This window comes from Ascaphus truei, chromosome 3, assembly GCF_040206685.1.
Source record: "Ascaphus truei isolate aAscTru1 chromosome 3, aAscTru1.hap1, whole genome shotgun sequence".
Classification (NCBI taxonomy): domain Eukaryota; kingdom Metazoa; phylum Chordata; class Amphibia; order Anura; family Ascaphidae; genus Ascaphus; species Ascaphus truei.
In genome coordinates, this window is record NC_134485.1 from 66,673,905 (window position 1) to 66,698,592 (window position 24,688).

The 24,688-nt window shown below is 42.4% G+C and overlaps 1 protein-coding gene across 4 annotated transcripts in view; it reads left to right on the forward strand.

Annotated features, from left to right (window-relative positions):
* Nucleotides 1-24,688, forward strand: part of SSH2 (slingshot protein phosphatase 2) — a 227,903-nt gene that overhangs the window by 93,521 nt on the left and 109,694 nt on the right. For all 4 annotated transcript variants that reach the window (XM_075594229.1, XM_075594231.1, XM_075594232.1 and 1 more), the window contains one exon: nucleotides 5,969-6,012. In XM_075594229.1, the coding sequence (XP_075450344.1) occupies nucleotides 5,969-6,012 (44 nt within the window). The remainder of the gene's footprint in view (nucleotides 1-5,968; nucleotides 6,013-24,688) is intronic.

Below are 24,688 nucleotides of genomic sequence, written 5' to 3' on the forward strand. Positions count from 1 at the left end.
TACCTCTTGCAGGTAGCCACTCTCCTTGGTTACCAGGGTTCACAATATGTCCGCTGTTCAAAGATTTTGCGCCTTATGGAGTAATTGGGAGCCGTGATGTCACCGGTGCAGGTTCCTAGGGTTCCATTTGAGGCAGGAGCTTTACATTTTTAATCACAGCTTGCGCAGCCAGAGCAGCTACTGGCACCTAATTCGGAGGTATCTCCGGAAGCAGAGGGTCCCCAGAGCTGAAATTAACGAGGATCAGCGCTGGAGACCCCCTGCTTTAATTCCGTTTTTGTCTTTTAAATAAAAATTTGGATTGCTCCCTTAAGTTTGGTCAAGGAAAACTGAATCTGTCAATGTATACGGTAATTTAGAATAAATCGCATGCTTTCATTTTTCTTGTAAATTAGAATAAATCGCATGCTTTCATTTTTCTTAAATCCTGAATTAGTGTTTTTTTGAACATTTGCCAATTTTTCTGTGGCTCTAATCTCATTGTAGTTCTTCTTGGCTTGAAGTTTCTCTTATGGTTAGAAACGTGCAATTTGCGATCCTAGAAAAATGGTTAGCAAACTGTCAGACTGTGGGAAAGGATGACTCAAAGATATCTGAAATAATGTTTATACTATGTGGAGGTATATCAAAGGATTAATTGATGCATCTGCTTTATGCCTTGAATGAAGTTATAAATCCTCAAGTGTTTTTTTTTTTTTTTTTTTAACATATGAAGAACATACATGTTATTGTCAAACCAATGTGTGTTTGAGCTGTGCTTTAATGGCAGTTCTCTTCACTTTAAAGGAGTAATCCAACCTGTTGATTTTTTTTGTTAAGCTTATATTTTCATTTTTTTTTTTTTTTTTACAGAGGATTGAAGGGGTTGGTCTCGAGAGCTGAACCCCATTAATTTCAGCTCTGGGGACCCTCTGCCTCCAGAGATACTTACCTCCATAGTAGGTGCCGGTTGCCGCTCTGGATGAGCTAACACGGGCCAATAGATAGCCTCACCGATGACGGGACGGCTCCCTACTGGCCCGCAGGGGGTTGGCGTTTTGGACAGCAGCGATTTACGTGATCCCTAGTAAGCCGAGCAGAGCGACTACCGGTACCTACTACAATTCCCGCATGGATTGCTGCTTTAATAGTCATCCACTGATTTTGCTATACTTTTGATTTAATAATTTTGGAGAGCAGGCTTTCTAATTTCCAGTATGTTCTGCTATCCACTTTCTCATCACTCATGCAGTTCACCACTGGTTGGAAATGTCAAGAGTCCCAATATGAGTTGTAATATCTCATGGTTGTTCAGTTGCTTTGCTTGGCTCCTGTTCTGTGCCTTCTAGATTTGTTCAAGGTTTGTTACACTATGACTGTAACTCTGTTTATCAACCAATACACTTGTTTTGGTTAGAGGTGGGCATTTAGGGAAACAAACTGCAAAGGTGTTTATTTTACAATTAGCCGGTGGCTCTTATCACCTACTGAAGTATTTTTTGAGATGCTGCATTTAAGCAGAATGGACCTACACTGTGCAAATTGCCTTCTGTGTAATTGCACATCTTTTTACTAATGCATCATCTCTTTACCACCCCTATACATGTTATTCACAGGGTTTGAAACAACATAGGTAATGTTCGGTTGAGAGATAATGTTGGTTCCATTGATCTTAAGAACGACACAACCGTAACTACGAGTTTTTGTCAAACAGAGGCCAAATCATAATGTACAGCTAACAAAAGGAGGTTGAACACAGTCTGCAAAGAGTTCTTATTGCCACATGAAGTTTCACTTCTGAAGAACTATTCCTGTAATTGAGGCAAACTTGTGTCAGCGTTTTTAAGGCTTTCTTGTGCCTTTTGTTGTCAGAGAAAATGGAGCTCCACAAGTGTCCAGATTACGCATTCATCAGATTAAGCAATATACATTGCATCGCATTCATGGGATAAGAGCGGCACTAATATGCTTAACCAAATATCTATGTAGACTAGTGTCTGATTAGCCAAGGATGACCGTAATCTTTTGCTTAATAAATTCATGGCATATCACCTCATAGCTGCAGGTAACTCTGACTTTAATAATCAATGCACAAGGTTTGTACAGTCATTGTTTTTCTGTACTCAGTTTTTCTATGTAATTCAACTTTTATGCAACATCTCGGCTTTCACATCAGTGAATTGTTGTCTGCTGTAAACATTATCCTTTTGAAATGTGGTAGTTTGGTCTTTTTCATGCACTTTGCTTTCACATCTGTAACATTTGATCTGTGCCATTTTTTTTTTGTCGCCTGCTTCCAACATAATTGTAGCATCCAATTGATGTCTGTTACTATATATAGTTGGTGTATGATCTTTAGTAGTTGGTATGGTGTTGACCATTTCATTTTATTAGAAGTAAGAATTTCACTTTGTGCTCTGGATTCTACCATTGTGTTAATCCGCTGGAGATGTGTCCCAATTCCAAATGACGAGTTTATTGTACATGAAGGAAGCCACAAAAAGGAAGTAAGTGCCTCTGATCTCACACTTCACTATGTAACATAGGACATGTCTGCGGGGTTACCCATGAATAACCTGCACATTAATTTTACATATGGGAACAATTCGGTTGCATTTTGTAAAAACATTCCCATGAAACATTTCTTTTTGGGGAGGGCGACGACATATTGTGATGTGGAACAGGAGGGTGCTATGAAACCTATGGGCTGCTCTGCAGATTAAACTGTGTACAGCTTCACTCCATGCTGGTGATGTAGCCATTTGCTCACATCAGAGCAGTGTTTTTAAACCAGGGTACCCTGGGCATCCCTAAAGGGTTCGCTGCAATTTTCAGGTAAGTTGAAAATTGTACCAAATTCTGACGTATTTACAATGTTTCTGATCTCAGACGAGCTATTAGAGAGTGTTGGGGTTCCTTACAATGCATCTCATCCATCCACGCTCACTGGCAGATTTCCCTTTTAGTCCCAGTCCTAGGGTGGCAACATTTGGGGGAGAGGAAAAATGTCAGCCCCATATGCTTTTGCCGCGCCTAAGGGGAAGGCACTTGCCTGTGTCGGCCGGCTCCTTTCTGCCGCCCTCCTTTGGAATCCCAGCGTCAAATGACGCCTCGGACGTCACGAGCGTGCTGTCTCTTGCCGTCAAATGATGTAATGATGTCGTGTTTCCATGGCAACGCGTCACCGTACGACGTCATGTTCGTGATGTCCGCAGCCTCATTTGACCCGGAGATTCGAAATGAGCAGGAGGGCGGCAGAAAGGGGGCGGCCGACACAGGCAAGTGCCTTGGGGTGGGTGGGGGGGACGTGCTATTGGAGAGGGTTGGAGTTCTTCAGAATTTCACAATATAATTATAGGATTCCTGAACCAAAAAAAGTTTGGAAACCACTGCATCAGAGATTATTGCTTTCATTTAACATATCAGTCAACAGTGTAATTGTTACATGTGAAAGGTCGGGACTTGCCTCTCTGTAAATAGATATAATGCATTATATAGAAATACTAAGTATAGCTCTAATTGCAGACTCGCCATTCATCATTGCCTCTCACCAGTTATTACACCAATTACTTGCTTTCTCTCCATTGATTTTCCTGTTTGTTTAGTATTATTAAAAATATTTAAAGTTGCAGATAAAAATGTAAACACATCAGTGTAATTGCTTCTTTAGATTCGATTAAAGTTCTAAGAAAAGTTTCACTTATAGTACAGGCTTCCTGTGTAAAAGGGAGGAGTTTCTATTCTCTCGCGTATCTGGTAACTATTGTTGGTTCTATTACCCCTTTGGCTAATAATGGCAGCATAATTAGCTTAAACTAAGTGACAAAAAGTAAAGGAAAAAAATGTTGGGATTTCAACAATTTGCTTGTATAAATGCAGTAGTTTGGAAATCACAAAAGAGATTAGGTAGAGATCGTGAAAACCGTCCACAGCGTTTGGTTTCTGTGGAGACTGTTTGTTTAATTAAAAAAAAAAAATACTTAGGCGATTAACATTAATATTTTTAAATAATGTATATGTTTCACCCAATCAACCTGCCATGCATCACTTCATATCAGCCAACCAGATCAACCAACAACTCGCTGCTCAGGGCACCTTGATTTCAAATCACAAAGACTGAAAGGAAAAAAAAACATTCTCAGAAGGGCCCACGCTCTGGAACAACCTCCCTATCCACATTTGGGAAACTCCCACCTTCCATACCGTCAAAATGTCACTTTAAGCCCCACCATGTCTGAGAATCATGTGGGTACCATATTGGTCTGCACTGTGGGACCCTTAGGTAGTTGTGCTCTAAAAAGTAATTGATTGATGATTGCAAGTGCCATGATCTGTGCCATTGTGATTCCAGGATGGGCTGTTCCTTTTAAGAAGGCCAATTGCATTGTTAAATGTTTTTGTGGTAATGTCATGTTACATTAAATGTTACTTTGTGGAACAAAGTTCAGAGATACTTGAATAGCCTTGAAAATAAAGCTTCTGAAATCTTCTAGCTACTGTATGGAACAGCAACTTGTCCCTATTTCCTGACTTCCAATGGGAGGGGGTTGTTGAACGCTGAGATCGAAAGAAATGACTGCATCACGTGATGGACCAGAGTCCACGTAGCTTTGTTTTAGGATGCTGCTCAGTTAAAGAAGCAATCCATGCAATATCCTGCATGTGTTTTTTTTAATTAATTAATTTTATATTTAAATCAATTCGGTAGTACTAGATAATACTTACTGCATTTTTTTCAAGTTCAACTCTTAATGCCATTTTTAATTCGTTTTCATATACTGATAATCCTTTGATTTCTATGGCAGGTTTTAGCCCACCTCCCCAGTAGGGCGAGATCTTTGTAACACTTTCCTGTTTGTGATTATTTGTTGACAATATTCCCAGCAGTTTGAGCTGCAAACTGTAACAATATATATTACCTTAGTAATATAAGAATACATTGTAGCTGCTGAGTTACACTGACTGAAGGATTGATTTGAAACTGAAAGGCAGCCATTTAGTAATCCCTGGAAGCAGGATCTTTGCTGATAGATTACGGGAGAAGAAATTGATTGTCTAGGTAATTCGTTTTAAATAACGGTGATCAACTGCTGCATATATTAAAACAAAATATATATATATATTTTAAAACTGCTGCTTGGATTGCCTCTTTAACGTGCACAATAAATTGACTAAACTGAGCATTGGTAGGCACAATTACATTATGACACAGCATTTAGCGATTTCTGTTATTAAATTATGGGCATATCCTGCTCCTTTTAAATGGTAATCCTTTCACTAAACCTCACATTTCTCTGTAACTGCAATAATTACTGATAAATACAGTGTAGACTCCACCTTGGTAATAAAAAAAGATGACCGGGGTGTAGATATTCCATGCTTACCACACACCACACCTGATTTTTGAGCGATTGTGTGTTGGTGAAAGTTGTAAAGATATTTTGCTTTTGGGGCAAAGGCATGGACTGCTGTAAATAGTCCCATATAATTAGCCCCTGTGTGGTGTTAATCTCTCTTAATAGAGAACTGTACTGTGGAGGTAGGTGGATGAATAAGAAACTGTTCATTCCAAGTCTCTGAAGGGGGTTAGAAGGCCCTTGTCTGCAGGTGACCTCTTCAGAAGAAGAGAGCATGTTTATCTATGATGTGTTGTCACTATATCTTACAAACGCGCCTGTTTTTTTTTCATTTTTTTGTTATATTTCGTACTGATTTCTGAAAGTATTTTGATTAAGCTTATCGGTGTGCAGCATTCTTGCCTTTGATACTATGGGGAACGGATCATCATATTGACATATTTAATTTCCGTAATAATATTGCTTGGGATTAGTAGTAGTCCTGTTGCGCTTTTCCTTAGGTTTTTGCATACGGTCTCTACCGTAGCTACAGATGTGGCCGTCTGTGGATTTTCACTTTGGGTGGGAGGGATGCAATAACCCAAAAATAAGTGGGAAATACATTGTAATTGTGTTTTTCTTTCTGCATGCAGGAGGCAGACAGCGGAGAAGAGGAGTGCCGGTCCCAGCCCAGGAGGTAAGTCATTTCCTTTTAGATATGCAGCAAATGCATTTGGTATCGTGCTAGATACTGCTATCTGCCTAGGCTTGTATATTAACCTCTTTACTACAATGGGGTGCAGCAGTCCTTATCTCTGCAGCACATTACTGGCGGCTTCATCCCATATAGGTCAACAAATGGTCAACAGGAAGCAGCCACACTTAAGAATAGTTGCCACATGGTGAAGTCGCACTTCCTGTGTGCATGATATGCTTGTCCTTATTCTGTATGTTGCTAGTGAGAGGTGATACTTGACTTTCTGTGGAATGAAGGCTGTTTTTTCCCCTCTCGGTTCATTCAGTGCCTTCTCCTGCTGTATCCGTGAGCTGGTGTTCAAAATATGTGAAGCGCATGTATATATTTTTTGCTTACTATTTTTTTGTCTGTAGTGTTAGAAAACCATTCTCAAGGTTCACACTTGTTTCAACCTTTTTCTGAAAGCCGTTTCAGACGGTGCCCTCACCAGAATGCTCTTGTTCTCACTAAGGCCTGGGACATAGTGAGTTTTAAGCTCGCTGAGCCGCGCTGAGCAGATGCACAAAGCCCCTGCATCTGTCATCAGCGCGGCTATAGTTTCTCCCTCCGCATTGTCGCTGATGCGTGCGGAGGCTGAGAAACTTTGCAGAGACAGGCAGGTTTGAAATTTGCCGCTCGGGGAAGCAGAGGAGCGGTCACGTGACCGCTCCCATCCAATGGGAGCGGGGGACTAGCCCCGCCTCCCGCTCCGCCTCCTGGCACGACTCCGCCCTGCCACCAGAGCGCGCTCACTGCCTCGCCTGCAAGGACAGGGAAAAGCCCCATTTTCAGCAGGCGAGGCAGAGCAGGAGCGCGCCTCAGCGCGCTTAAACACACTATGTCCCAGGCCTCATGTGAACGTCTTTTGGAGAAGGTGATACAAAGTAGTAGACTATCCACTTAGGGGCTTGTTTTATACCCACCAAAGCGGCCGATAGGGCTGTTTGTAGCAGTCATTTCCCATTGACTAATGTTAATGGGGATTTTCTCCGGGATCGGCCTCTTCTGAGTATATAGAATCTACACGTTAATGGTAAACCTGGTGCTACCACCACATGGGTGAGGGGAGGAAGAAACATTGGACTACATCACAGTGATGGCAAGCTTCATTGCGATCATGTTATAACGTTTTTGATTTTGCTCTCACTTGTTTGAAGACCGTAAGTTGGCATCTGATAGAGCAGAGATGGGCAACCTATTTTTCAATGTAGCCACAGGTGTGGCGAATGAGAAGTGAAAATTGCCACACCATGTAAAAATTGAGACATTAGGTTGCTTAATCAAACTTTTTTTAATAAATCAGTTCTGTACTATGAGAAAATACTTGTAGCATTAAAAAAAGAAAAATACATTTTTAATGTTTCTAATGTAGAAAGCATAAAGTATAAGCATTTCCAAAGTGACATTCCCCCCCTTACCTTTCTGATAGACTCTGGCTCTTGAGCCCCTCTCTCTAGCAGTGAAAAATTGTAGTTAGTAACTGCCCAGTCACATAAGAGGATACATTGTACGTCTGCATTGCCCCAAAGGCGGGGAGCCTGATGGGGCTCCCCAAGAGCTGCTCCCCTCTGCACAGGACCAGCGTGCTAAGGGTTAACATGTGCTTGTACTTTGTGGAACGTCAATCCCACCCACTGAAATGTTAATTAGTCAAGAGGACACACAGAACTTTTTGTTCACAGCTGCAACAGATTCAATCTCAACCACCCCAGTGTATGTCTGCTTGCCCCAGAGGCGGACAGCCTTTGGCACAGGCAAAGGGTGTGAGCCGTTTGCTGCCATTCGCTGATGTTTGGTGATGTTAAAGCTGCTCTATTTCAATCTGAAACTCACAAGCTCTTTATCCCCTATACCTAATTTTCCAACTACCTGTCCATGAAATGTCTGTGAATTCACTGTATAACCTCTGTTCTTTTAATGTAACCATGTATTTTTTATAACTCTGTGCCTAGGACATACTTGAAAACGAGAGGTAACTCTCACTGTATTACTTCCTGGTCAAACATTTTTATATATAAATAAATAAAAAAAATAATATTACTGGACTACATTGCCCACAATGCTGTGCAAGAATGAATTAAATAACTCGAGCAAGCGATCGATTACAGGAGAACAGATCGATCTACAATTTAGCTAATCACTTGCCAGTGTGCAGATTGTATTGATGCACATATTGAATGGGGGAAAAATATATATACTTTTTAAAAACTGCAGCAGGAGCTTCCAAAGTTGCTCCTCACAATACTTTGCATCCACAACGGCAAGGCATTGTGCGGTGTGACTTTGAATGCTCCCCCTTAGTAATTGACTGCTGTATACCACCCATGCTGTCTTCACACACAGAGGTGCCGTTTGGGGCTTTATCAATCATGTGTTCCCCTGCTTGGGGGTCGGTTAACCAGTTTCATTAGCAGGGGGTTCACAACCACTGTTTTAGATGCTTACTCTGAATGCTTGCAGCTTTTTTAGAACATGTTGGTGAAGCTATAAGGGTTAAACAAAAAATTAAATGTATACACACAAGTCAGGGTAAAAGGCGCTAAAATGAATGATGGAGGAGTTTAGTCATTATATGGTATATAGCTATTTATATATATATGTTACCGTGATCTGTTACAAGTACAAAAAGTGTGTCAGTGTGAGCCAATGTTATTGGTGAGTGAGGGCAGACCAGATGCCAATTAGAAGTGCTGCAGCTCTTGGGAGTGGTCTTGGAGGTCACTTGGAGTCACTTTTCTATAGGAAACAGCGCAAGAGACACTTCTATGGCGTAATAAAGTTATTTATTAAGTGAAAGTAAAAAGATGATTAAAAATGTGCACTTACAATTTCAGTGACTGTTCACATGAACACAGTACTGTATTCAGGTACTGAAGCCTAATGATTAAAGGTAAGTGGGTGGGGGGCTCGTCAGCAGGGTGAGTGTTCTCCTTCTGCGGGGGTGTTATCCGGCGTGAGCAAAGAGGAAGACCTGGCAGAGCGGTTCTGTGCAGACCTGCGCAGTGAAGACAGGGCTGAGGAGGTGATTTTATCACCCACAGACTCCGGATACCAGACGTAGCGCATTCCCCGACGCTGACACGCTGGAGGGCACTCCCCGCGGAAGGAGAACACTCACCCTGCCGACGAGCCCCACACTGACTTACCGTTAATCATTATGTTACAGGACCTTAATACTGTGCTCATGCGAACAGCCACTGAAATTGTACGTGCGCATTTTTACTCCCCTTTTTTTACTTTCACTTAATAACTTTATTACGCAATAGAAGAGTCGATTGCGCTCTGAACTATAGAAAAAATATATATGAAACGTGATGCGAGACGACAAAATGTAAATGACAATTTAGCTATTTCTCCATTTTATTTCCAATAAAGCAATGTAAGCACTCAAATTAATTCTAACATTTGCGGTCAATGATACATTCACTGCATCTTATAAGAAGTTGTATTGACTGCATGGGTACTGCATCGTCTCTGACATTAGACTAGTCTTTGGTTTAGACTCTGGTTAGTATTTCCTCTTTTCTCATCTGTTTGTAAAAATGGCATTCAACTAATGATGCCTTTTTCTTATTTTTTAAAGCAGTAATGCTTTATGGAAAGCTCCAGACACAATCTGTGTCTGACCGCTAGACCTTTTGCACAATAAGTGTCGTTTCCTTAGGTGTTGCGTAAGAAACAATCTAATGGTTCCCAGCAAAGCTGATCTCATTTGCTTATGTTTTCATGTCGGGGAATAAGGTGGCAACATAAGTCTTACAGCTAGTTTCCTTCTTTCTCTGTTTATTTTCTGTCTCTGTACTATACACATTTACCTTTTCCTTTTTCTATTGTGGATGTGTAATCCATAACGAGATTTGTGGAAGTGACTGTCCTCAAATATCTGCAGTTGCAGGAATGATTTATTTTTGGTGCAGACAGACGCTGATGTAGGGATCATGTCTACAACCGGTCATACTGTATGTAACAGCAACATTTGTGTCCGTCGTACTCAAAATAAACATCGTTACTCCAACGTATGCAAAATAATTCTTCTTCTTATACAGCAGAAGACAGAAACACCCCTTTTTCAGGTGCCAAAATATCACTTTTTTTTTTAATCTGACAAAGGGGCATTTTGATCCCCAAAACGTTACGCTTCCGTCTTCTGCTGAATATAAAGAAGAATTAGTATACATACTAATACATATATTGGAATTATTATACCTGAATCGGACACTAATTTTGTTGTTTGGAGGTATAATCCACAAATCTGTCACAATAGAGTTCTTTCCTTTTTCCTTTAATTTATTAATCTCAATATGTTAAATGCATTTGACCAGGCTACAGCTGCGTACTTCAATTGCATGGAACAGAGGGCAAAGTCTGTATTTACATTCGTAATTTTTTTAACATCAAGTAAAAAAAAGAAACTTATTAAAAGCTGTGGTTTTACTTCTCAAATTCTCAAGATTTATATATTTATACTTTATACTTTCCGAAATGGCGTGTCCTGATAACGGTTTATCTGCACCGTTTTTCTGCACCTTGCCATCTATAGCAATACCAGTTATTATTCATGCTTTCCTTTTGATATATGGGTATTTGGTAGTGTGTACCAAGCTGACGATATGTGCTTCTTGACATGGTGTCATTATTTTCTCTGGAGTCCATGTGTGGTGGTTTAAAATCTAAAAAAACACCTTAGACCCAAGACAGCGCCTCATATGCCAAGAAAACAGCATTGCTTTAAAGATGCCGTCATTGGTGCATCCCATGTAATAATGCACCCAGTAACTTCTACAGTATTCTGGTAAAACACTCCTGTTCTATATTTGTGGCCCATGCGCAGTGCAATTTATCCGGTCCTACGAGACATGGGACAGAGACACCCTGCTTTGCTTGTGGATGTAATCCGTGCGGTGTAAGTGTATGTGGCCAAATTCTGTGAGAAATTCATTGTGTACAAGATAAAGATTTGCTATTTTTCCACTGATTGGTTCTCCAAAGCATTTTGCGGTCATAGAAAATCCATTTATCAAGGACAAACTTGAATTGAGGCCAATGTCTAATGGGTCTTTTACAGAAGAGGAAGTGTCACGAGTTTTAAATAATATTATGTATATACGTGGCCACAACTATTCTGTGTTACTTCCTCATAGAAAAACAGTTGATCAGCTTGTAATACATCATGTATTTGCCTTGAAACCATGTTGCCTGTTTTTCGAGGCTATCTCTACCTACGTTGAGCAGATGACCTTCTACTGTATTGTTCATTCCAAAATAGTTCCGGGTACACTCGTTAGACTTGTCTGACTTCTTCACATTGTATAACAAATTTAGCAAATTTGCCTTGGGAAAGTGATTTTCTCAGAAGTCAAATCTAGATCTTCATCCAAAACATCTAATTTATGTACTTTTGGAACTCTGCAAGATTGCCCCAAATGTCTACTAACTTCCGCCATCATAGAAATAGCACTTAATATGCAAAATTAGCTACTGTTACATTCTTCTTCACTCAGAAGGGAAAGACACCAAATATTCAAATGTATCCTGGTCTGAACAGGGCACAAATTGGAGTTACGTAGACGGCACAGCAGAAGTCTTGTTTAAATGCCCCCACTGTTTCCTTTTTAATAATGTATCACCGGTTATATTTTTGGTAGCAGCCCATTAGTCTATAGCCAATATATTGCTGGTTAACATTAACTGTACCTTCCAGTAATGTGACGCCTTTACCAGAAATCAATGACCTAATTTTCCTGCCCTGTAAGTCTGCTTTGTATCCCGACGTGTTTTTCATTACGTCACTGTATTTGCCCCATGACTTCTGCAGAAAGGCTGTCCCAAGCATCTGCTACTTTGTCGAAGGTATCTTCCATACGTTTCCATCCTCTACCACCCTCCACCTTAAAAGCATAAACCCTGCTCATGACATGTCTTTCTGGGAGAGGTTCCCTGCTGCATCTCATTGGTCTGTGAGGTATTTGAAATGATCCATCACGTCCTTAAGGAGCTGCTCAGTGACTAAAGGCCCTGACTCTGAAAACAAGGATACTGACTTTGCAGCAGGGAAGCAACACCGGTGATCTTGGACAAGTCAGGTTATCTCCCTGAGCCTCATCGGGGCAGGGACTGTGCCTGTAAAATTCTATGTACTGTACAGCGATGCTATATTGTGAAGCGTTTTGAGTCCCATTTGGAGAAAAGCTCTAAATTAAATAAAGTGATTATTTTCCCCCTAGTTCTCCTTTACAGGGTGTACATTGTGAAAACTATGATTAATTGTTTAAAGGTGCATTTGCTCTGTGGAACCATATACATTATTTTTGTACTCCCTCGATAATTGTAGAATTCACATTTTTATTGTATTAGGCATCACATACGCAGACATGCGCACACACACACGCAGCCATACACGCACATGCAGCCATACATGCACAAGCATCCATACATGCACACGCGGCCGCACGCGCAGACACACGCGCAGACACACGCGCAGATACACGCGCGATCTCAAGTCTTCATATTCACCATCTTACCTTCCTTTTACTACTTCTGCCCACACCCACAAAGGCACTTGCGAATACTCTTAGCCAGGCACTGCCATATACTGCATTTACAGCTTTCTCTACTCTCAACATACCACTTGTAAGCTCTCTGCAGGGGGGATTCCTAATTGTATTATAAATGTATTCCAATGGCTATTTTGTAAAGTACTGTGTAGATTTGTGGCGCAGTTTGAGTGCAGGCAATTACTTTGTGTGACCGGGAAATATCTAAGATGTGCATGTCTAGACTTGTTCCAGCCATTTAAACCAGCAACCTAGCTTTTATTTATTTATTTATTATTGCTGCAGGATTGAAGCGGGGGGTCTCCGGAGCTGAACCCCGTTGATTTCTGCTTCCGTGACCGCCTGCCTACCGAGATACTTACCTCTGTAGGGGGTGCCGGTGTCCCTGGCAAATTTAAAGGTCCTGGTCACGCAGACTAAAGCCGCGCGTGTAGTGCCCACGACGAAGACGTGACGAATGACGTCACCAGTCGCCACCCGCGAAATTTGAATTTCGCTTTGCAGCGACGTCGCTAGCAACCTGGCCATTGATTGGTTCAGAGGCTGTCACGTGTCGACAGACTCTGAAAAATCAAATTTGACCGGCTACCAAATTTTCGCGCTTGCGATGGCGACAATGCATTTGTTTTGGAGCGACGTTGCGTCACCGTCTCAAGGCACTATAAGCGCAGCCTAAGGAAGCCGCTACTGATGACATCACGGCTTCCTATTTGCCACCATTGTGTTGGGCACACAAGTTCCCTGACTGCAGGGATACCGACCCCTCTACGGAGGTAAATATCTCTGGTAGCAGGGGGTCCCTGGAGGTGAAATTAACACAGTTCAGCTCCGGAGATGATCTGCTTCAATCCTGTAATCATTTTTTTCTTTTTCTTCCTAAAATGAAACCTGGATTGCTGCTGTAAGTGGGGGACATCTGTGCAAACCATGTGGACGTTCTTTGACAATCCATAACAAATCAAGGATTTCCTAAATGTAATTCTATTTTTGTCACTTCAGTTTTAATGCTAGTTTATATTTTTTGTTAAATGACCTGTTTTGTTCTTTATTAGAAGGCTTGTTAGTTGCAATTGTGACAAAACCCAGAACTGTAGCACAGTATTGTCATTTTTATTTTTTTTGTTTACCACCTTTGCAAATCTGGGCCCGTATGCCTGACCACAAAAGCACAATAAGAAATCTCACAAAACACATAATGCATTCTTCTTTTGTTAGACGTTGTTTAGGGTCTCACCCCTATATAAATAAATAGTTCATAGCAGTTAAACAGTGGCAGTGATCAGAGCTGTTTTATAAATTCCGGAATAAAGCAATTGAAAAAAAAAAAAAAAGTCTTCGATAATGCCGTTATTAAGAGGCCCTACAATAAAGTTTTTTTTCCCCTCTGAGGAAACTGGTGGTTTTACAAGGAAGTATACATTTAAAATCATTTTTCACCACACCTTTAAAGATTATCACACACTTTGTGAACTCTTTAAAGGTTAAGTAAATAATGCCCAGAGGGACATGTGCTCAGCATTAGACTTACCTGGAGTCTTCTGCCACATAAACAATCGCACATATCCTCTTACCCAGGTGCCCGGCTGGCTTTGTGTTATTTATGCACCTTAGGGAGAGCCAGAAATCATAAACACAACACATGCTCATCTTGTCCCGAAAGTAGAATACCAGTTTTGAAGGACGTTCCCAGAGGCTGCCATAGTTTAACAATAGAAGTCCACAGTCCTGCGAATGTGAGAACATTGGAAGTCGCTTATTAGCCGGGGCACAATACGCTTTAGAAAAGCCATGTAATGCATAGGATCACTACCGTATATAATGCAATTTACAGAGGCAGTCCCACATAATGGGCAGAATTAGGTTTTTAAACTCATAGTAATAGGCCTTCATAGAACGATTTAATCATATTTAACGTAAAAATGTTATTTCTCATGTAACAATTGATGTTTTTGTTTTCTTCTGATCCATTGAATTCTAGCTTTATGTAGTGCAGATTAAATGAGTACTTCAGTATTCGGTGCTACGTTTTTTATTTGGGCTAACAATTGATACTATAAGACAGGGGTGCGCAGACCACCTGCACTGTGCTCCCCCTGCCTGCTCCTCATGATCGCGCCCCCCTTACCTTCAATGGAGCGTCAAATGCCGCTGCGGGATCATGTGACGTCACGTCTCCATGGTAATTTGACGCCGCATTGCCATGGAGACACGTGGACAAGAACCGGTGAGTACATTTACAGAGCCTCGCGCTCTTAGCACGGGGCCTCTGTAACCGCGCACCCCCCAGTTTGGGCACCGCTGCTATAAGACAAGCTTTCCCTGGAAGAGAGGAGAACTCTCGAAAGTTTCTTATAATATCTATTATTAGTCCAAATAAAAAAAAAAAAAGGTATCGCCTAATAGTGCACATTTACTCTTCACTATCGCTTCTGCACAAACAAATCGCTGCTGGGCAAACACGGCTGTTTCTATTTAACTTTATCTAGTAAATATTGTTCTTTGGCCAATTATAGTAATATTAGTTCAAACAAGACGGGTAAAAGGATAAACTATTTACATATATATAGAACAGTTTGCAAACAGTCATCACAAAAGTGATAGTCAAGATTGTAAAATCACCCAGAAGTATTTGGTTACTATGGCGTTGTTAAAACGTTGTGTAAAAGTATTTGTACTGGCCTCATTAAAAGAAAAGTTGCCCATATGTAACTGGCATTAGTTAAGTTTGGTCTTAGATGAGACTGCCTCTTTAAAGAAACAATGACTAGTAACACTGATTTGTTACATGAGGCATTCATTTGACAAAGGTCACAAGGCGCTTGCCCTGGGTTCACCCACATCAAAGACCATTTACTTTTTCACCCTACCCCCACCCAAATCTATTCCAATTTATGGGTTGTCCACCTACATGTCTGAAGACCAGCTAGGAAAAGGGAGAGTTAGGGAAAGTAGAGGTAATTACAATAAAACACCTCCTAAACTTCTGGTCGTAGTCTTTACAAATGTAATTTCATTGTTTAATTATGCTTTATTGGGGGGGTGTATCATTTGCATTATTTTATTTTGGTTCTATGTAGCACGGCACCTCAAATAGTGTTGCAGCATTCATGGAAACGGAATTGTACAATAAAATATGCCCTGCTCCTATTAGGGGCATACATTAATGTGTTGGAGAAAAGAATGTGGCAACACTTCCAAAGTTACAGTGATCAGGCCTGAATCGTAACCTAGAAATGTATTTTTGTCCCGCCACAGAATATACAATACATACTGTTTTAGTTAGGATCTAGGGATAGGCCTCATAGGACTAAAACATGGGTGGGCAACTCCAGTCATCAAGGGCCATCAACAGGTCAGGTTTTCAGGGTATCCCTGCTTCAGCACAGGTGGCTGTCAGTGGCTCAGTTGTATAATCTGGCAAAACCGGTATATAGTTAAATACTTACCTGTGTATATGAAGTTAGATGTAACATTAAGCCTTTTTGTCTTTTGTTCTATATTGTAAGAAAGTAAGCAAACATGACATCAACGTTTCAATCCCCATCAATCGTACACACTGATGACTGCCCACAGTCAAAACTAAAACATTGATGACACGTTTCCTCATCTTCACATGCAACCTCATTTATGCATGAAGGCAGGAGGTGTCCAACTTCTCCACATCACCGGTCACTATACTGTTACTGGAGGAGCATCATAATGACTCTTAGGCCTCGGTCCCGCTGCGCTCGTTGGCGCGGGCGGCGGGTCGCGAGTTCCCCACCAGCAGGGGAATCCTCGCGAGCCGGTCCCGGTCCCCCCTGGCTGCACAGAGCACTACACGCTGTAGCGCGTCAGCCGCTGGAGACACCAGAGAATGGTGTTTTCTAGCGTTGACGCGTGACGTGTGTGGCTGTGAGCCAATGGGGAGGGGAGGCTTCGGGAGGAGGAGAGGCTTCGGGGAGCGGGGAGGAGTGTGGAGTGAAAGCAGGTGAGTGCCTTTCTCTGTGTGTGTGTCTGAGTGCGTGCCTGTCTGTGTGTGTATGTGTCTGAGTGCGTGAGTGCCTGTCTGTGTGTGTGTGTGTGTGCCCGAGTGCCTGCCTCTGTCTGTGTGTGTGTGTGTGTGTGTATGAGTGCGTGAGTGCCTGCCTGTGTGTGCGCGCGTGTGTGTGTGTATGAGTGCGTGAGTGCCTGCCTGTGTGTGTGTGTGTGCGCGTGTATGAATGAGTGCCTGCGTGTGTGTGTTTAAACTTACCTTCCAGCTCCAGCCCGAGTCCGTGGAGGGAGGGGGGGGAGAGTAGCGGGTCCCTCCGCTCAAGCCACGCCCCCCCTCCCTGTCAAACCGCCCACCTCCCGCTCCGGCTCCCGCTCCCTACAGACCGCAGATCGCGGTCTGTGTATCTCAGCGCACCGCCTGTCAGCAGCGCAGGTGCGCTGACTCTGGGAGCGGGGCCTTAGCCTTAGCTCTGCTCATCTGTGTGTATATCTAGATCTCTGTCTTAGCAAAGGACCTGGTGGGATCCGAAATGTTTTTTTTTTGGGGGGGGAGGGGGTACGCGGGCACAAAATACATTTTTATAACGCTTTGCAAATCTGCTGACTTTTTCCCCACAATATAGATATCAATATCTAGATATCTATATCTCATATGCTTTCATGCCAGGTAAAATCTATGTATGTTTAATAAATCAAGAAAGGAGCTAACATTATGTTTTGTACAATATTGTCATATATAATGATTATATGCCAATAGGTTGAGCGGCCTTTCACTCCCCCAGGGACAGCCAGTGAGACTGCAAATTGGCTGTGTAACATCTTAAGTATCACTTATGAAATGTCTGCGGAGTCTGGAAATTGGAGTTGAATTGGAGGTGAAGAATACAAGAATTGGACTCTGCACTTCATCAACCCTGCAACTATGAGATGCTTCGCTTTCTAAATGCTCGGACAATTTTTTCACATCTAAAGACTCACTTTCTAAGCTGCTGTGTAATCCATATACTTTATATCTGTGTTTCTTCCCCACATGAGTTTTTTTTTTAAAATGGAGGATTAACCCCAGATGATCCTGTTCGACAGAGCTACCTGTGAAATGTGGTGATAGTGCTGGTATCATCCATTACTATATCACAATATATTTATTCACATATTATTCATCTAACTTGAATCAGTTTGCACCGTAGACACCAAACGTCTCTTGCTATCTTGCTGCGGTTGGAGACTGCAGGTTTTTTGGCTGCACCTGATTGGACCAATTTATTATTCTAATTGGTATTTAATCCATTTTTCACCAGTATCACGTTATAAGTTTGCGCCATATTTATTTAATAGCTACACTACACCACTATGTACACACCTTTCCCAACAACTTCTACACCCCTCAATAAAAATCACCCCCACAAAACCTCTCTTCACCCCCCCCCCCACTCTCTCTCTCTACTCTTCCTCCTTGCTGCTGGTGATCTCTCTCCTTATCCTGGACCGAGCCATACACACACCTGCTCTCGCCCACGCCTCCCTTCCACCTCTTTCCCATCTAATTTAATAACGAACAACCTTAAAACTCACCTCTCAAAATAAGCATCCCAATAACCTGCACACATGGCTTCTGTTCCACAGTCGTCGCTCCTACCAACCATTGTGGCCAAGCACTCCCATCTACGGCACTTATTACCTCACCTCCTGTCTCTGTAAATCTTCCATCATACCACTTAGATTGTAATCTCTCAGGGGCAGGGATTTATTTTCCTATTGTCTGATTTTGCTGTTCTTATTTTAATTCCCTGTACTGTATTGTCTTTGTACAGCACTGAGTACACTGCAGGCGCTATATATATATATATATATATATATATATATATATATATATATATACACACACACACACATGTAGAGGTATCAGTACCGTGTTAGCCGAGCTTCAATAATCAAAAAATAAATAGATGATACCGTTCTGCGGCTAACTAAATGCTTTTATTTGTGCGAGCTTTCGAGATACACTGATCTCTTCTTCCGGCGATGTTACAATGAATGAAGCAAAAGGTATACTTAAAAACAGTGTCTCTTGGAATGTCTTGGCCATGTCTGTACATACTGTGCTATATGTATGCACACACAGCTGTCTCTCACACATACTAATACTCCTTGTTTTTCCATCCCTATACACCAATAGGGACCACTAAGTATCCACACACACTTTTAGTTGTGCTACAAACTCTCACATTTCCACACCCACCCACACCATTTATATCCACTCCCACTCCACACACACCTTGTGTAAAGCACTGTATATACTGTGGGCTCTCCATTCATTTTTATTCACACTGATACACATACACACTCTTTCTTCACTTGCTTTCAGTAACCTTTTGACACCTCTAGCCATAAAACACATCCACACCGGGGGAAGGAACAGCACAGATAACATTCCAATAGACACTGTTTTTAAGTATACCTTTTGCTTCATTCATTGTAACATCGCCGGAAGAAGAGATCAGTGTATCTCGAAAGCTCGCACAAATAAAAGCATTTCGTTAGCCACAGAACGGTATCATCTATTTATTTTTTGATTATATATATATATATATATACACACATATATACAACTGTATGCTCATCTGCACGTCTTAGGCAGGTCTGCAACCCCGCTTTTCCCCATTATCACCCAGCATACAGCACTTCCACTGCAGCAAGGGATTCTGGGAAATGACATGCAAATGAGCACACAGTGTCACTTTTTGCCTCAAAAACCATTTTTAACATGGTTCCCTATAGGCTGTGACCATGCAGCAAGCTTAAGCCTATAGGGAACCATGTTAAAAATGGTTTTTGAGGCAAAAAGTGGCAGTGTGCTCATTTGCATGTCATTTCCCAGAATCCCTTGCTGCAGTGTAAGTGCTGTATGCTGGGTGATAATGGGGAAAGGCGGGGTTGCAGACCTGCCTAAGACATGCAGATGAGCATACAGTTGTATTTGCATATTTGCTTTCCTGTGGAGGGTTTTTGTCACTTTTTTTACTCACCATAACTTAACTCAGTATTATTATTATATATATAGATATATATAGATATATATATAAACATCCCTCTCTGTGATAGACTGAATGATCTCTAACTCACCCAGGAAACTAGGGGGTGTGGGGGATTTTAATGGCAGTGGAGTCTGCAAGGAGAGGAGACAGACAGATGAGTAGGAGAGGAGGGAGTGTAGTGTGCATAGAGATGAGCAGACCGTTAAGCAGCGAGTGCAGAGAGAAGGAGGGGAGGGGGGGGGAGAGAGAATGTGCAAAGAGGAAAAGGGCATGATAGAGGGGAGAGGAGACAGCAGAGAGCCGTGTGCACATGGGGGAGGAAAGACAGCAAGGAGAGGAGGAGATGGTGAGAGAGACAGTAAGGAGAGGAGGAGACAGTTGTGATAAGTAGGCGAAGGAGTGTAGTGTGCACAGAGGGGCAGGAAGTGCAAAGAGTGGAGGCGAGAGTGCAAACGGGAGCAGGGCATGATGGAGAGTAAGGTTGGGTAGAGGGGACAAGAAACAGCAAAGCATTACAGGGAGGGGGTGAAAACACTATATCTGTGTGACTGGAATATATGTGACAATATATATGTGTATATATACACGTGTGTGTTTGTGTGTATATATATAGATATAGATATACATATACATATACATATACACAGTGGTCGACAAATCACCAAAAAATCTACAAGCCAAACAAAAAAATCTACTCGCCACCTAGTACCACACGTGTGCTGCTTGGGCCAATAGGAGCTCGCCACGATGTTAAATCCACTCGCCCGGGGCGTGCAAATGTATAGGTTTGTCGAACACTGCATATACATATACATACACAGTATATATATCTGCAAATGTACAGTAGCTGCAGCAGCACATGTTGGTTTATTTCTTTTTATTTTCTTTCTATTAGGAATGAAGCTGGGGGTATTAGGAGCGTTCATTTCAGCTCTGGGACCCCCTGCTACTTGAGACCGCCTTTGGGGATGCCGGTATCTCCTTCATGTTTAAATGTCCCTCGTAACGCGGGCCAATAGGAAGCTATCATGGCTTCCTATTGGCCCGCAGGACATTTAAAGGCACCCTTATGTTAGCCCCAACATGTGCCATCAGAGCGGCTACCTGTTGATGTACTGGCACCTGGTATACATAGGTAAGTATCTTTGGAAGCAGGGGCTCCTCTGAGCTGAAATTACCCTTGTTCATCACCATAGACCCCCTTCAATCCTATACCTAAAATAGGAAATGAGAAATAAACTGCAGATCAGAACATACCTTGCTGCATCAATGTGTGGGAGGGTGTGGTTACTAAAGCTCTGCACTGATTGGCTGATCCCTGGGTGATATAATGGCATTTTGGGACTTGTAGTTCATCTATTTGTAAATGCTATTTTATTGGATGAGGTGTAGTACTACATCTTCCAGAAGCCTCTGCTGAAAAGGGAGATCACATGACCAGCAGCAGCCTTAGGCCTCGGATATAGTACAGGTGTGCGTGCGTTGCAGAAGAAATTCGTGGCCTGTAGGATTGGACAACGGGGGGGGGGCGTGCCCGTGACGTCACGTGAGTGGTTCGCCATCATTGGCTGAACTGCGCACGTGACACGGCCGTTGCGCGTCAAAATTCAAAGAATTATGTCGCACAAAGTATCGGTCGCCCCGTCACGTCATTTATTTTGGCGCACGCGATGTCGCTCTCGCCGTCGTGGTTACTATGGACGCAGCCTTAAACACAGGCGCTAGGAGTAGATTTTTTTAGGCACCTGGACTGCCAGGCGCTCTGTATTTTTCCATCTCTGAACATGTAATTAAAAAAAGTTTGGATGTTTATCTAAAAATTAGCCTTCAGAAGCGATCGCAAATGCACAGACCTGCGGTAGAGAGCCGACGTGTGAATTTGAAAGGCTTTGGGGATCACAATTTGAGAATCGCTGCATTAAGGAAAAAGCCACTACTATGCCGGTCTATAGCCAACCAGTCCACTGTTAACTGCCATTCAAGTTGTCCGTTAACGCTGGATCAGTGTGATCCCCACATCCTTAAAAGGCACAGGGTGAATGAATGGTTTTACGTTAAATGCCAGACAAATGTTTTACCAAGTTACAATAATTTCCCCATCCCCTCTAAATGAGTTAAATTGTAACGATGTATCAAAGAACTAAAAAGCATATTTGAGGGCACTTGAACAGGGCAATGCTTCTGAGCAGTTGTTCCTGATGTCGTTTGATGACGGTCCTAATGCATTATAACTTAGAATAACAGGCACAGAAGATGTACCCGAGTGACACTGACACCATGTCAGAAGATGCCTCTGTTTTCTTCCAGACCAGGTGTCTTCTACCCTTATTAAAGCAGAGCTTTACTGGTATTGAGCATGTGCTTGCTTGGTTCTGACATGTCAGTGCAATCAACCTAGGTGTTTCATTGTTCTGATCATGGTCAGTGAACTAAAGCTAGTGTGTCATGTAACAGAGCATGTACGCTCATGGGAATTATTGAGAGGCTTGGATAAGCTATAAGCAGGTACAAAACATATAATTAACTCCTTAATAATTACAGGTACCTGTAGAGGCTGAAAAACTAATTGTAGCATTAGTTATTGTGAGACATGGACAAAAAAATGTAGATATTGCTTTATGCCTGATACGATCTGAACTTGATTGCAGTTTTGTTCCCTGAAGAGTTAGAGTTTAGGGAATCCTGGCAGTTTAGGCAAGAGATTGGCACAAACAGTGCCAGTGTCAATGCTGGCACTGGGCCTGCCCATGACATTCCATCTACTAGACTTGACTCAGCACGCTGAATTCCCACAGGAGTATTTTGCTTCCTTGATGTTGAGTGAACTGTGCGTATGTATATATATTATCTCTCACATCTTTCTCACACAGTGCTTTTCTCCCAATGAGACTCAAAACGCCTCACAATTACAGTATAGTGCACGTTATGCAGCAGATAGGATTTTTGTTAGATAGACTGTCTTTTACTAATGTTACTTTTATGTCTCAAGCGCTTAATCCCATTGTGTTTATATTATTATGTTGCATGTATTGACGTTAAGGTGGCGAGAGAAGACAATATTCTTATACTGAGTGTGAGGGAGTTCCATAGATAAGGGGCAGTGAATAGAAAAGGTTTTAAGATTAGAGAGAGCAAGGTGAAAGGGGTGGAAAGGAAACGGTTATGGGTAGAGCGCAGGAGACGAGCAGGGGCATAGCAAAACGAGAGATCAAAGCTGATATGTAGGCAGGTGGAGTGCCTTGAAGGTAAGGGGGAGAACTTTGTAGATCCGAAATTTGATGGGAAGCCAGGAGAGGGATTTAAGGAGGAGATGAGCAGAGACTGTTTTGGGAGAAAGTGAAATTATTCTAGCAGCAGATTTGTAAATGAGAAAGTTGGGAGGCCTGTTAGCAGTATGTTCCAAGAATCCAGAGGGGAGAGGATAAGAGAATGCATTAGCGTTTTAGCGGTAGATTGACAGAGGAAATCTTGGCAATATTATGGGGGAAAACGACAAATTTCCAACGTCACTCTTAGGCAAAATGCTTTGGCGACAGGATATTATTTTTATGTTATTTATAAAATATTTTACCAGGATAGATGGTAGAGATGGCCGAACCAGTCCAAATCCGTTCCCTGGAATTCTGCGGATTGTTTTGACCAAATCCGTCCCCTCCCACCAAAATCCGTCTGCGGATTGGGCACTAAAAAAGCCGAGTGGATTCAGTCACATAATCATTGAATACAATGCGGGTGAATTTTTAAGATCCAAACTCTGATTTGAGAGAGATTTCACATTGAATCCGAATTGTTAAAAATCCGCACTCGGATTAATGAGAGCGAGAGAGAGAAACTTTCAATTTTGTCGTTTCTCCATTTGTATATATATCCCCTCAAACGTCTCAAAATAAATTAGGGAGACATGCCTGTGCTGAAAAAGCAGCACACCTGAGGTACTCTGCTTGGAGATATGCTAATAGTTATATTGGATATACAAAGTATATTTAAATGAGTCCCATTCCACATTTTCGAAAAGGATTTCCACACCAACCATATAGAGTTGTAAGCGGCACTTATAGATGCCCGCGCTCTTCCCCAAAGCGTTAAAATTCAATGCGGGGGGAGGGGGAGCGCATGCGCCTGCGCGCGACTTCTGTAAGTTTCCGGCTGTTTCTGGCAACACTGCGTCAAATGACGCAGCGGGGTCACATGATGGCAATGCGATGTCACATGATGTCAGAAGACGCCGGAGAACAGGTATGGGAGAGGGGGGGGAGAGGGGGGGGAGAGAGGGGAGAACAGGCAGGGGGGCGCAGACTGAAAAGTTTGCGCACACCTGTTTTAGTGCAGGGGATATTGCTGTGTAGTGTTAGAGGGCGCAGTCAGGAAAGTAGTTCATGTGAACTGAGAAGTGAAAAAGGAAGGAGAGAAGGAGATATATGAATGGACATAATGAGGATGGTAGATAGAAAGTTGTAGTTTGAAAAGAAGTGAGGTTAGAGCAAATATAAATAGTAATCCACGCCAACTCTTCTCTGTCTTTGACTCTCTACTCAGACCACCCATAACTGCCTCTTCTTCTTCCTCCATCTCACCTCAGGACTTTGCTGACTATTTTAAGGAAAAGGTGGAATCCATATGTCAGAACATCCCCTCTGTTTCCTCCCACCTTACACCTCTTCCTAACTCTCCTCCTGCATTCCTTGACTCTTTTTCTGCTGTCTCAGAGGAGGATGTGTCACTGCTGATCTCTTCTCCCTCTACCACCTGCCCTCTTGACCCCATTACCTCCCATCTCCTAAAACCTCTTGCCGATACTATAACCCCTACGCTCACACACATTTTTTACTCCTCCCTCTACTCTGGTACCTTTCCCTCCTCCTTCAAACATGCAACAGTTATACCATTACTCAAAAACAGCAAGCTTGACCCTACCTGTCTTTCTAAGGCCTGGGACATGGTGCAGGGAGCGGCGCTGGGTAGCGCTGACGCTCATGCTCTCCTGCTCAAGCAGGAGATTTTTCTTGTCCCTGCATGAGCGTCAGCGAGCGCGCTTGTGTGCCGGGTGGGAGGCTTTCGGGAGGTGGGCCTGGA